The 14768-nt window shown below is 52.4% G+C and overlaps 1 protein-coding gene across 2 annotated transcripts in view; it reads left to right on the plus strand.

The window, feature by feature from the left end:
• TXNRD2 (thioredoxin reductase 2) overlaps nucleotides 1-14768 on the plus strand; it is a 77978-nt gene that overhangs the window by 27072 nt on the left and 36138 nt on the right. For both annotated transcript variants that reach the window (XR_006680144.1, XM_004701202.2), the window contains exons 7-8: nucleotides 6094-6164; nucleotides 13906-13925. Coding sequence is in view for 1 of the 2 variants with exons in the window: in XM_004701202.2 (XP_004701259.1) it covers nucleotides 6094-6164; nucleotides 13906-13925 (91 nt within the window). In the remaining variant the exon portion in view is untranslated. The remainder of the gene's footprint in view (nucleotides 1-6093; nucleotides 6165-13905; nucleotides 13926-14768) is intronic.

A 14768-nucleotide genomic window follows, 5' to 3' on the forward strand; every position in this document is an offset into this window, starting at 1 on the left:
GAGGGAGGGGAAAAATGAGGACCTAATGCCGGGGGTTTAAGTGGAGAGGAAATGTTTTGAGAATGATGAGGGCAATGAATGTACAAATGCGCTTTTGTACAATTTTGTACAATTGATGTGTGTATGGATTGTGATAAGAGTTGTATGAGCCCCTAATAAAATGATTTTCAAAAAGTAAGGGGAAGAAATATTAAAGAACCAGAGGATAGTTAGGAGTTTCATCAGTGCCCTACCACACCCTGGATTCCTGCCCCTCATGCGGCCCCTCTATGACGGCCTGTCCAAGTGTCTTACAGGTGGGTTTTAGGTCTCCACCCTTTCCACACTCCTTCACGTCAATTTAATTGCCTGTTTTTGAATTTCTGATACCTATTCCTGTCGACACCTTGTGATCACACAGGCTGGCGTGCTTCTTCCGTGTTGGCTTTGTTGCTTCTCTACTTGATGGCTGCTTGTTTGACAGACTTATATTCTTTAGTGTTATAAATTCATTTCCAACATGAAAAAAATGGACACAAGACATGAATAGACTATTTATTAAAGATGATATCCAGGCGGCCAACAAGCAAATGAAGAAATGCTCATGATCATTAGCTATAAAAGAAATACAAATTAAATCAATGATGAGATACTGTCCGATATTGACATTCATCAAAATAAAAAAATAAATAGAACAGGAAATAACAAATCCTGGAGAGAATGGGGAGGGATCGGAACTCTTATCCATTGCTGGTGGGATTGTGGAATTGCATAGTTACTATGGAAACAGCATGGCGCCTCCTTACACAAATGTGGACAGAAACACCATAAAACCCAGCAATCTCTCTACTTGGTCGAAACCCCACAGAAATAAAGAGCAAAACACGAACAGATGTATGCACATCCATGTTTATTGAAGCAATCTCTGTAGTAGCAAAACGATGGAAACAAGCCCACACCCTATCTGGAGGAATGGATAAGTCAACTCGTGCATGCGCGTGATGGAATAGTATGCATCGCAAAAACGATGACGAGACTGTCAAATGCATCGTGTCATGGACAGAACAGGAAATGTAGTCGATCTCATATACAAATATTTCACACCACCATCATAAAAGAAAAACAGCAACATGGTTTTACGTCAAAGGGAGAAACCTTGAAGGTTAAGACATGGCCGTGGTAGGGAGGGAAGAGGGAGAGTAGGTGGAGGGGGGGCGGGGTGCGCGAAGAACAAGAAAGACCCGCATGCAATGGGCTTTCCTAGGCTACTGTCAAGCAGTCCTGCTCCTCTGCCGTCCTCACGACCATTCCTGCTCCAGCCCTTTGTTGCAGCCACCTGGCAGCCTGGCTCATTGGAGGGCCTTCTCGTTTCCCTGCCCCTCCACTCCAGTGAGCAAGAGGTCCTTTCACAGGAACTGGTCTCTCCTGATGACATGTCCAAAGTATGTAAGAGAAAACCTCACCAGCCTTGCTCCCAAGAGGCATTCGGCTTGGCCTTCCCAGACAGATTTGTTTGTCCTTCGGGCAGTCCGTGGTGCCGTCAGTCTCCGTGCCAATGCCACCCTCCAAACGCATCAAATCTTCTGTGGTCTTCCGTAACCATTGTCCAGTTTTCACATGTGTAGGGTGAGGCTGTCAAAAATGAGGTAGCTTGGGTCAAGTGGACCTTAGTTCTCAAAGTGACAGCTAGGCTCTAGAACACGTTAAAGAGGGTTTGTGCATCGACAGTTCTCTAGTGCCGCGGTTCTCAACCTGTGGGTCGCAAATCCTTTGGGGGTAGAATGATCCTTTCGTAGCAACGAAAATAATGTTACGGTTGGGGGTCACCACCATATGAGGTACTGTGTGACAGGGCGGCAGCATGGGGAAGGTGGAGAACCGCTGTCCTGTGGGTCTTTCAGTTGTGTGTGGGAGTTGTTTATAGCCTGGTTCTTCTCTACTCAGCTAATGTGATCTCAGTGCTGATAGTGTGGCTCTTGGTAGCCTACTTACCTGGGCCCACTCAGCAGTCCCTTGTGTCCGTCCCTTACCAACCCCCCCAAAAAACAATTCAATGCCATCAAGTTGATTCCAACTCATAATGACTCTGTAGGAGGGGGTAGAACTGCCTCTGTGAGTTTCCAAGCCTGAAATTCTTTATGGGAGTAGAAAGCCTCATCTTTCTCCTACTCGTCCCTTAGCTGACTCTATTTAAATCTCATTTAGATCTTCTTCATTTTTATATTTTTTGTTTTATTGTGGATCGAGTGGGGATTTACATTTTATAGTCTAAACTGTAAATTTAGACTATTGAGGTAGTTATTTTATTGTGCCAACCTGGCTGATAAACACATGTGGGGTTAATTGAAGGGCAGAGGGATAAATGGCTCAGTGGGCTTCGCCTTTCAAGTTCTCAGGTCTCTTGCTTTCTGAAAGTCGGACCACGGTGCAGCTGCCTTAGCCAGTTCCTGCTTCAGCTGGCAAGGCTCATTTCCTGCAAGCCACATGGACCTACCCCGATGTAGCCCTGGGTGCTGGAGCACCCGTGTGGAGACCCCTGCCAGTGCTGAGATGCTTACACGTTCACTGACTCGGCTTTCCTCCTGAAGTTGGCATCATTGCGTCTTTTGTGAGATTGAAGAGGACTTTGTGGATTGGTGTTGGATATATGGGTTAATGTTGGACTTGTGAGCTGCTTGGGCAGCACTAGGTTGGGATGTTTTCTTGATGGGCACTTACTCTTTATATAAAACTCTCTCTTCTACATATGAGTTTCTGTGGATTTGTTTCTCTAAAGTACCCAGACTAACACATTATGGTACCTTGGGAGTGGGGTACTGGAGAAACAAGTCATAAGATGGAGAGTAGATGTTGGTTTGACCTCTCCCTCAGGGTAGTTTTTCTTCTTTGTCCAGCCAGAGGTCAGATAAAGCCACACTGTTTACTGGGTTTCTGGGGAAAATATGGGAAATATGAAAATTTGCTTTGAGCCATTAAAATTTGGTCTTTAGATGGGTTTCGGCCATGCCTGCAAAGAAAGCTTTGAAAAGATATGCCCCACCCAGTGCTTTGGAGTACTCAGAAGCCAGTGGTCTTTGTCAGAAGCTGGAAAAAATCTGGACCCATGAAGAAAACTCCTCTCTAGGACTGAATGCTAAAGGGAACCTATTGGCAGGCTGAAATGCTTGCTAGGTGACCACCTGGATCTACTTGTTGAGTGGAAGTGGGAGAGAGAGCAATAAGAGACGGGTTGAGTTTGGCCACTGACACCTGTGGACTTGGTTTACAGGGGAAAAAGGAGAAGACGAGAGTGGGTTGACTGGTCTAAGATTCATGACCCAGCATGAGGGGGCTAGACTTGTTGAGTTGGTGAGAGCCCATGGTGTAAAGGCAAGGTGACCAATGGGCACCCTGTGGAGGCTGGGTGAGGCAGCCCACATTGAGTTGACCAGAACCCGACCAGCTGGAGATTTTTGAGCCTGTGAACTGGTGCATTTGTTGCTGACTTCATGGATGGCCTGTCCGGATTTGACTTAGCTTATGGATACCGACTTCACAAGGTTCCAACTGGAATGAAGACTCTTCATGTCGAAAAATATGATTGTCTCCTCAGAGAACTGGATTGATGTAAGTGGGCAGTATATAGATTGGATACTCAAAATTGGGATAAAGGCATGAAGTGGTTGGCTTACCAACTTTCATAGGTGGGGGAACATATTCACAGAGTTATAGGATTAAGGTGTAGGTGTTACTTAATTTCAATCGTGAAGCTAAAGAATTATGTACAGGTGCCAGGTTGGCAAGGGGTGCATTGAGGTAGTTATTTTATTGTGCCAACCTGGCCGATAAACGCATGTGGGGTTAACTGAAGGGCAGAGGAATAAATGGCTCGGTGAGCCTCGCCTTTCGCCTTTCGAGTTCTCGGGTCTCTTGCTTCCTGATGGTCGGACCAGGGTGCAGCTGACTTAGCCAGTTCCCTGCCTCAGCTGGCAAGGCTGACTTCCTGCAAGACATCCCTGAGGAGAAACCACATGGACCTACCCCGATGCAACCCTGGGTGCTGGAGCAGCCGTGTGGAGACCCCTGCCAGTGCTGAGATGCTTACACATTCACTGACTCGGCTTTCCTCCTGCAGGCGGTATCATTGCGTCTGTTTTGTGAGATTGAAGAGGACTTTATGGATTGGTGTGGGACATATGGGCTAATGTTGGACTTGTGGGCTTTGGCAGCACTGGGTTGGGATGTTTTCTTGATGGGAACTTACTCTTTATATAAAACTCTCTCTTATACATAGGGGTTTCTGTGGATTTGTTTCTCTGTAGTACCCAGACTGACACAACTATTAACTCTGCATTGAACAATTCAAACCACTCATCAACGTTCTTGTATTCTACCCTGTCCCTTCCTCTAATTTCTCTTCTCCCTCTCTTGGTCCTTCATCCTCCCTTTCACCCAAGTCAACACCTGTCACTCCTCTAGTTGCTTCATCTTCCCTCCCATGCACTCCCCCGCACCCCTTTGGGAACTCCCATCATCTGTTCCATTTGGTATGCAAGTCTCTCCTTAGCACAGTGATCTCATAAAATATTTTTCCTTTTGTAATTGGCTAACTTCACTCAGCATAATAGTCTCCTGGTCCATCCATGTCATGAGGAGCTTCATGGTTTCATCATTGTTTTTTAGTGATGCGTAGGATTCCATTGTGTGTGTATACTGTTTCCAATTTCTTGTTATTGTGAACATGGACGTGTATCTGTCTGGTCATGCTTTGTCTCTGACTTCTTTAGGGCATAGACCCAGAAAAGGGATTGTCTGCTCATAGGGGATTTCTATTCCGAGTTGCTTGAGGTAGCGCCATATCGTTTTCCACAGTGGTTGTATATGCCTTCCATTTTTGAAAGATAGTTTTGAATTCTTGGTTCTCCCTGCCCCACAACTTTCATCACTTTTATCATGCCATCCCACTTACCTCTGGCCTCCATAGTTTCTGGTGTGAAGTCTGTCATTAATCTTGTGACACAGTGGCCATTTCTTCGTGACCGTTTCCAGTATTCTTTTGGGGCTTGGTTAGTCAGTGATGTGTCTATCTGCGGACCTCTTTCAGTTAACCTCGCCCGGAGTTTTCAAGGTAGTGACAACAGACCCGGTGATGGATGCAGCTCTCTTGCTGCAGCCCTACTAAGTGGCAGTGTGTGTCTTTGGCTCACGCCAAGGAGGGGTGAAGTGGGAGCCTCTGAGTCCCATCTTCTCCCTGCCTTGCCTCATCACCTCCTCCCTGGGCTGCTCGCTGAGACTTGCTGGACTCTGCCTCGGATGATTTTACAGGCTTTTCATTTGCCTTTCGCAGACCTCAGAAATTCTGGACATTATTTTTCCTGTCAATTAGAATTGTAAACTGTTTAAAACCTGTTTCCTCTTAGTGAATACGTGGTGCTCTCACAACCCAGGAAGAGGGGCCCTAAACGTGCAGCTGCCCCACTTCAGGTCACTTGGGAACAGGATGATCCGTAGCAATTCCAGGGGCCCAGAACTCACCTGGGTTGGTGCTTCAAGAGGGCCTGGTAGGTCTAGCCTTCAGCGTGGCCCTTGGGAGCTGACCCCCCCTTGCTCCTCAGGCGCTCTTATTCCCAGCCCTCATCCTGAGAGGCTCCCCACGGTTGCACTCCCCCCACTTTCACTCACCCTGAGGACAGGGTTCTTCTGATCATGTGGCGCCACCTCCATCACCTTTGACCCAGATATCCCCAGAAACGACCCCACCTGACCACCTTCCTCTGATTCTGGCCCTTCTGGAACCCTCGGGGGCTGCTCCCTCACTTCCCACCCCTTCTATCTCTTCCCTTCACAAGTACTCTTTCTGAGTGGCCCCTGAAGCACCTGTACCCACCTCAGCCTCTGTGCCTGGTGTCTGAATGAAAGAGAAGGTTCCAGAGGAGAAAGCCCCTCCCTGCCTGCCTGGCGACCACATGTTCCTTTCGGAGACGGGGCAGATGGTGGTTTGAGCCAGAATCAGAGAGGCCTACCTCTGTCCCCACAGATGCCGCACACTCCTGGGGTGCTTGTTTGTGGTGGAGCTGAGGAAACCCCTGCAGCAGGCCTGACAAGTCTCCTCACACTGGTCCCTTTTCTTGACAGGTTGATGGTGCCCTGGAGTATGGAATTACAAGCGACGACATATTCTGGCTGAAGGAGTCCCCCGGAAAGACGTAAGGCCCTGCCACAGGCACGCATGTACTTGTCGGTCCCTAGAGGGACTCAGCTTTGGTCCTCACTGGGGTACTGGTCCCCCTTCATTTATAAAAATGAAAAGAAAGCCCGTTCCTCTTGCCCTCTGCCGGTGCCCAGTGTCTGTTGTATGTAACAGTGTGAGTTGTATGTCTAGGGCACTGACTTTCCAACAGGGTCCTGGCAGCCCCAGGGATGAGACGCCAGCATGGGCACTGGGGAGGGTGTTGAAGGGCAAAGTAGGGCCAGGTCACCTGGCAAAGCCCCCTAGCCCTCCCCTGGCCACCATCAAAGGTGGGCTTCCCTAAAATGGAGCAAAGAACCCTGAGAACTGCAGTCGGCCTGATGCCCCTCCAGCAAGTGCTGAGTGCATCCATCACCTCAGCCCACAGAGGACACCATGCTTGCAGGGACCAGGATGGCCACCAGAGGGCAGCTGAGGCTTGGTCATCATGGTGCCCAGCTTCCCCGGCTTGTGTGCCTGTCTGCACGTGTATGTGTGCACGCGCACAGCCCTGTGTGCATGTGTTTCTGTGTCGTGTGGTGGGGAGCATGTGTGTGTCCTGGGTGTGGGAGCTGAAGTGTGAAAGGGTATCTATATAGGTGTGTGTGTGTGTGTGTGTGAACATGTGAGTGTGTGTTTGTGAACACGTGAGTGTGTGTGTAAGAACATGTGAGTGTGTGTGTGTGTGTGTGTGTTCAGTGTGCATGAGTGTGAGAGTGTCTCCAGATGTTTGTGAGCGCATGTGGGATGTGGAGCAGCCCAGGTAGTACAGTGACGCAAGGTCAGCAGTTCGAAATCACTCCTCTGGAGAATGAGACGTTCTACTCCTGTGAAGAGTTAAAGTCTCAGCAATCCCCAGGGACCATTCTACCCTGCCCCGGAGGGTCATTGAGTCAGCAGTGAGTTGGTGTCAATTTTGCAGTCATGGATGTGGAGGCCGGTAGTGCAGTGGATGAAGTATGGGGCTGCTAAGCAAGAATTCGCTCCCGCGGGAGAAGGATGCGCGTACTGCTCCTGAAAAGACTGGCCGCCAGGCAGCCCCATCGGGCAGTTCCACTCTGCGTCAGCAGTGCGCTCACATGTGTGGCCAGACTCTGCTCATCTTCCTCACGGGACCCTTCAGGCTCTGCATGGAATGTGGTGGGGTCCTGCCACTGCTGGCAAGCATCTCCGAGGGCTCTCTTTTTCACCGCGTCATGCGTCTGCATCGTTGAGAAGCTGGGGAGAGGGTATTCTGACTGCCCTCCATCCAGTGCCCCCCCCCATCCCTGCCTGCCCCCTCCCTCCACGCCTCTGGCATGGGGGCTTCTTACAAGGCAGCACGCAGAAAAGCATGTCTATTTTCACACCCGCTGATCTCCCCTGCTTGGACATGGACACAGTGGGGGGGGTGTCAGTCTTTTGCTGTGGATGCCCGGAGTCTGCATGTGCTGCCTGCCCTCAACTCTGCTGGTGCCCAGCACAGTGTCCTCTGTTTGCTGCCGCCCCACCCCCACCCCATTTCTTACCCACCTCATTCCTGTCCAAATTATTATGCTTCTTGCCTTATTTTCCTGCCACATCCTCAAGCCATCATCACCCACCCCTAGAAGGTTCTGGACTTCCCCAGACTTCTTCCATGACTTGCTGACAGTGGGCTGGGACAGAGGGACACCCAGCTCTTCTGTGAGTCCATGCCACCTGGGGATGCCACCGCCCCAGGTAGTGTGGTCTGCAAAGAATCAGCAGTGTTTATTTTCTTCAGAAAACACACACACACACACACACACACACACACACACACCCCAAAAACACACATTTAGATTTTTATTGTTTCAAGCACTTACACTGAGAAGGAATCTTAAGTATGTTATTGTTGAAGGAGACAGAAAGAAAGAAACATTTGCAATGTAACAGTCATCCACTTGGCTCTGAGCATGATTTATGTGAGGAAATGGTTTAAAAAAAAATTAAGCTGGAGCTATCTCCCCTGTACGATGCTTCTGTGAAAATACCGCTTTTGTCTGCTGCTGTTAATGCAAGTTGTAACAGTGTAATATGGGAGTCCGTGTTTACATGCTACATTCCTCTGCTGTAGTCAAAATAAGCCTGGAGGGTCTACAGTAGCATTTCTGTGTTTTATCAGCTTGGGCTGGGGCTGAGGGGAGGCTGCTGCTCACACTTGGAGGGGGCTGCGTCTGCCAGATTTATTTGCCTTATAAATATCCCTGGTGTTTATTTTAACTCGCCTTTAAAATGGAGCTCAAATGAATATGGGCCTTGGGGCTGCTCTTCTGGCCCCTGAGTTGTGTGGGGACAGTCAAGGCTGATTCTGTCCCAGAGGCCTGGCCGGCTGGCTCCGAAAAGCCATCACAGGGTGGCCGCTTGTTCATGGGAGCACCAGGCCTGTGCCTCTGTAGACATGGGTGCCTGCATCCTCCCAGCTGCTGGGGGTGCTGCGCCAACTAGTCTGTGGCCCGGAGCCAAGGGTGCCTGCAGAGTGGGCTTGGGTAGAGTTTTCTGTGGGTTCTGCCGCTGCACACAGGACACAGGGTGGCTGAGCGATCCCCTGGCTCATAATGGACACTGTATCTATGTGGTCCTCAGTGATCAAGAACTTTGGGTTCTGGCCAGTGGAACCCACCAGTGAGAACCTGGGGCTCTTTTGCCCCTAGAGGCTGCCCCACTCACCTTAGCCTACCCTTCCTCCACCCTCCCACCCCCCACCCAGCCACCCTTGTGAGCACCTGAGGACCCACACCTGTCACTCTGTGCATGGGCTCAGGAGCTCCGAGCTAGCCAGGGCTCAAAGCCAGGGAGCTGCAGTGAAAACTTAGTTGATTACTTACTGCCTGGCAGAGTTGTGGTGCAGTGGGTTAAGCACTTGGCTCCTCAACAAAAGGTAGGTGTTTTGAACCCAGCAGCTGCTCCCTGGCAGAGACGGGTAGATGGAGCAGATGGCGACAGACTGACTAATGTAATGCTCTTCAGGAGACTGCCGGGTGCCCACAGCTGGCCGGGTCCTGCTGAAAGAGTCTGAGGAGAGGGGGTAACTGTAAGTGGGAAACCCCCCACCTCCTCACAACGTGCAGCGAAGCCTGTGACGGACGTAGGGACTGACTCTGCAAGGCTGGCAGCAGGGGAAGTGAGGGCCGGGACCCCTGGCACCTGAAGGGTCTCTGCCACCTGAATGCTAGCGCTGCGTCTGGGCGGCTTTCCTTCCCGTTGTCCTGGTCTCCCGAGTTTCTCTGGGGAACTGCAAGCCAGGCTGGAGAGGCAAGGCCGGGAGGGTGGGCGGAAGTGACGGGGGCGAAGGATGGTGGTGGGTGCTGCAGTGAGCCGGACACCCTGCACAAAAGCTGCTGATCTAGGGAGGAAAGGGACCCTAGCGGGGCGAGGCGTGAGGACCTGGTATGCTGGGGGTGTGATGAGGGTGGGCATAGCTCAGCCTGGCGGGGGGAGGGGGGGGCGGTGAGGGGTGAGGGCCTAGAAGGACTAAGGCTCAAGGGGGTGTGAGGCCCTTGTCTGGCCCAGGCTAGGGGCAGGGTTCGGGGCAGTGGAGGTTGGGAAAGGAGGAAGGGCCTAGCCTGTCTGCCTGAGGTTCCAGGTAGGGGTCAGGACCCGGCATGGCCAAAGCTGGGGGTGGGGGCGAGGGTGCGGGGTAGGCGGTGAGCCCACTGTTCATGGTCTCTCTGCTCACCGTAGGACTGCCTCCTAGGCAGCCCTGCCAGGCCACGGGGGCCTCTGACTTCCTTAGACCTCACCCTCCTGGGCTGCCTGCTTGCTGCCAGGTTTCGGGGTTCTGGTACCTCTGCTGAGGGAGCTTGGTCGCTCTGTGGCTAGCTGTCTTCAAAGCTCCGCTCAGAGCTGCCAGCAGTGGGCGCCAGCACTCTTACCTCTCTACACAACTCCCCATGCACCAGTCTTCCAGAACACCAACCAGGCCTAACCACCCTGCTCCTGGCTACACCCCTCTCCTTCCACAACCCCAGGGACTGCCCACCAACCTGCTGGCCCCTGGGGTGGGTGGTAAAGCCAGCCAGCCCTAGACTCCCCCCCCCCCCCCCCCACTCCCTGTGGCGAGCACCAGCAGCCCAGCACTTTCTGTTGAAGCCCCAGGGCTCTCTGACCATTTTCCGTGGGAAAAAGCAGGAGGGTATTTGTGTCCACTGAGTTGATTTCATGCTGCCTGTTAGAGCTGTGGGGCCATGAGCTAAGCGCTGAGAGCTGCTAGCCTACAGGTCGGCAGTTGGAACCTGCCAGCCACTCCATGGGAGAAAGATGAGGTTTTCGGCTCCCACGAAGACCAACAGCCTCAGAAACCCTATGCTGGGTTGCTCTGAGCAAGAATCAGTTCCGAGGTAGTGGGTTCAGGCTTCTCAGAGTTGTCGTGGAAGATTTTTTTTTAAAAACTCTAATTGTAAGCCAAAAAAAGGAACCCTGTGCTCCACTGGACCAAGTGCTGACTGTTAGCCAGGAGGTCAGCCATTGAAACCCTCACCCACACCGCCCGAGTGAGGTAAATGAGGCCGTTTGCTCCTGTTAAAGATTGACAGCTTCTGAAACCTTAGGGAGCAGGCCGACCCTGCCCTGCCTGGAGGAGGCTGCTGGCACCTGCTCGCTGCTTGTTTGTGTTTAATCCATGGGAGTGAGTTCAGTCCCCGTCTCAGGTCACTCTCTCCTTGCCAGACCAATAAACCTGGCCTCTTTTTTTTTTTTAAACGATTTTTAGTTTTGTTCCACATTTTCCTCCCACCTTATCCAGCCCCTCCTATTGTGATTCCTTTTAGAGCAGCAGGCAGTTGGAGCGGGGCACCATCTAGTTCTTCAGGGCCCAGAGCAATGGACATTGAGGTTTGCATGGCCCCTCGGACTAGTTGTTTGCATGTGGTGTTGATTTTCTTCACTCTGTCTTGCTATATCGAGAGGCCAGTCTTTGTACCTTGACGGCCCTTCCTTCTTTTTATGGAGGTCTAGTGCATCTAGCCTCAGAAGCTCGGACCAGGCTGCAGCAGGGCAACCTCTTCTCCCCGGGGGATGAGAAGCTGGTCCCTGCTGCCTGCACCACTGCCTGTCACCCCATTCCCCCATCCAAGCTGGGTCTTAGAGCCCCTGCAGTGGTCCCCAGGGTCCCTCTCAGGCCAGTTTGTACCTGGGCTTCCGTCCAGGCCAAGGCAGCCCAGCTGCAGATTCAAAACCCAAACCCAACCCAACCCATCTCACTGCCAGTCAGTCCCGACTCAAAGCCGTCTATCATAGGGAGCCTGGCCATGTCTCTACAAGAAGCATACAATGGCGCACCGTCTTCCAGGATGCCTCACTCCTCACCCTCATTTCTTGGATTCTTGGAAGACGAAACACATGAATGGATAAATTGGTGGATGAGCGTGGAGTGAGAGCCCTCACTGAGGAAGATGGAAGGGGTCCCAGAACGCGGGCTGCTTAAGGCCGGGGAGTTCATTGCCCACTGAAGCCACTGTCTGCCATAGTCACAGCCATGCCCTCTGCAGCTGGCCCCTGCCCCTTTGACCCTGGCCTCCGGCACCAGTTCTGAGTTGACAGCTGGGAGGAGGCCAGCGGTATGAGGCTTGATGACTCCCCAGGTGAGAGCCCGGTGCCCCAAGCCCACAGAAGTGCTCACACCCTCCAAGCCTGCTTGTGGCTTGAGGAAGGAGCTGGCAACCGGGGCCTGCTTGTTTGCCCAGCACTTGCAAGGAGCACATGGTATCCGCCAAGATGGAAGACAGTTTTTCCTAAGTGAGGAGATGAACTGGCCGCTTGTCGGAACTGGCAGGAGGCAGGCCATGAAGAAGCAGCTTGGCCTGGCCCAGCTTGCCGGTCCAAGTTGTGGCAATGCGGTGGGGCCTTCAGGCTGGCCTCTTCATTACAGAGGCCAGAGGCTTACAGGACGAAGAGGGCTAGCCCAGCCGGCCTCTGAGGCAGATGGTCCCCCACCCTGCACATTTGCACTCAGCTGCGCCTCTCGTGGACACGGGCCCAGCGCCGCCTCATGAGCTCAATAGCCTTGCTTTGCATGAACTTCCAGTTTGCATTTGGGGCCAGATGGTCAGACTGCTCAGTTCTGCTTGGCTCATTCAGAGTCACTCAGAATTTCATGTCCCCCAAAAGCAAGGATTGATGCCTTGCACCAAACACACACACAAAATGAGTCCAAAGCCAGGTGCGTCCCGATGCATTCGTGGAAAAAGGGATGCATTCATGGAGAAAGGGATGCGTTCGTGGAGAAGTGGCATGAAGGGAATTTGTGTGGGAGTTTTTTTGAAGACCTCTAGTATGTTGCCAGGGGCTCTGGTGGTGTGGGTTAAGCATTGGGCTGTGATCCGTGAGGTTCGCGGTTCGAAACCACTAACCGTCCTTGGGTCAGAGTCTCGGAAACACTAACACAGGGCAGTTCTGCCCTGTCCTATAGGGTGGCTGTGAGTCAGCATCGACTCGATGGCAGGAAGTTGAGCTGAGTGCATTCGCCGGCCAGTCACTGTCCATCATGGCAACCCGGTGGTGCACAGTACGATGACTCCCAGGCTTCCTGGGAGCAGACTGTCAGGCCTCTCTTCCCAGGTGCCTCTGGGTGAGTTTGAACTGCCAACCTTTTGGCTGATAGTTGAGCGCTTAACCTTTCTCACTGTCCAGGGTTGCCTCTCAAGAGAAACATACCGGGGTTTCAGAATGTTTGTGGGAAAATTAAAAGAATTTTCCCCGAGCCCTCGGAGGCCATCATGTGTCCATGCTGCACACACTGACGTGTATGCGCTTGCTTGCTCCTAAAGAGCGAAGCTCCATCAAGCACCTTGATCGGCAGAACCCAGTCCCTGCCGCTCCCGTCTGCGGGGCAGGGTGCCGCTTGGTCGGTGGGGAATGTTGAGAGCCAGCAGAGGTTGGGCTGAACGCCATCTGCTCACCCAGTCAGCAGTGCCCAGCCCGACTTTGTCCCCAGCTCCCGAGAGGAAAGCCCCGAACCACTTGTTCCCCGAGGGCCCCTGCAGAAGTATTCCAAAGGATATGCCACTTTTTGAAATGGAATTATATCATTAGTACCTGCTGGGATTACTGCTGACATTGGGTTTATCCATCCTTACATCACCTCCTCTTGTTCAAAGGCAGAGGGAGTGATCTGACGAGCCCACCCGCACGCTGCCCCTGGGCTGGAGGTTTCACTCGTGTGTGTGTGTGTGTGTGTGTGTGTGTGTGTGTGTGTGTGTGTGTGTACACAGAGAGTGTGGTGTTGAGAATCAGGCAGAGTCTTTAAATGTTTAAACCTCAAAATAAATAAATAAAAATAAATGTTTATATCTCTAAAACTCCCAGCATCCCATGCCGCTGCCCCAGAGCAGCATGGCCTCGGCCATGGCCTTTGGACCGGTGAGTCCTGAGGGCTCTGCTTTCATGGCCCTGGGCCGCCTGCCCACCTATAGGTCTCCCAGCTTTGCTTTTGTGGCACATTCTGCCCCCTGATGGTGAACATCCCATCTCACACCTGCTATAAAGCGTCCCCTCCCAGTGACCAGTCAAGGCACACCTCTGCTCTCCTGACTGAACCCCCTGTGGGCTTCGCATCTCCTGCGGGCAGTGATTCTTAGTGCCCCTGTTGAACGAATGGCCCCTCATCTGGCCTACAGGGCCAAGAGTCCGGTGTCCACTGAGTCAGGCCCAGGCCCCAGTACATGCACTGTGGTGGCCCCACGTATCAACTCACTCTGCTCTCTCTCTTTCTGTGGCAGGTTGGTGGTCGGCGCCAGCTGTATCCTTTGCCAGCATGGAGGTGACAGGCTGCCGCTCTAGACTTCCTGAAACAGGCTGTCCTTCGCCCCCTCCCCCTGCCCCCACTCCAGTAGCCCCTCACGTCCTTAGGGCAGTTGCTTGGCCACTTGAACTCCAGCACTTAAGGGGTGTTCAGGGTAGTGACCTCTGCTTCGAGACCACTTGAGGCTGACCTTCTGTGGCTGAGACTTCCTGGAGTTGTCTCCTGAGCCCAGCAGGGTAGGAGAGCCGGGGTCAGGGGAGAGGGCCAGGGAGATGAAAGGACTGGCCAAGCACAGTCCCCAACGGCTGCCTCATGTCCATCAGGAAAGGCGTTCTCCCCACTGGAGCCCCAGCCGACAGCTCTCTTTCGCCACCTGGGTCCTGGCGAGGTGAGGCTGCAGGGAGTTCCCTCTGCTTGCTATGGGACCAGCTCAGGAGGGGTGTGCAAGTGGGACTTCACCCCTCCATCCGGCCTGACCCCGGCAGCCTCCGCCAGGGTGGAGCAGCTACGGATCATCCAGGAACAGTTGTGTGGCCCCTTTTCCACGCTGTCGTTGAGTGGTTCCAACTGCGCAGAGAGCCTGGAGGACAGAGTAGAACTGCCCCCTAGGGATTCCAAGGCTGACTTTTATTTAAATCATTTTATTGGGGGCTCTCACAGCTCTTATCACAATCCATACATACATCCTTTTGATCAAACATCTGCACATATGTTGTCATCATCTTTTTAAAAAATTTTTATTGGGGCTCGTACAACTCATCACAATCCATCTATCCATCCATTGTGTCAAGCACATTTGTACATTTGTTGCCATCATCATTCTCAAAACATTTGCTTTCT

This window comes from Echinops telfairi, unplaced genomic scaffold, assembly GCF_000313985.2.
Source record: "Echinops telfairi isolate 266 unplaced genomic scaffold, ASM31398v2 ScPeMD7_70;HRSCAF=299, whole genome shotgun sequence".
Taxonomy (NCBI): domain Eukaryota; kingdom Metazoa; phylum Chordata; class Mammalia; order Afrosoricida; family Tenrecidae; genus Echinops; species Echinops telfairi.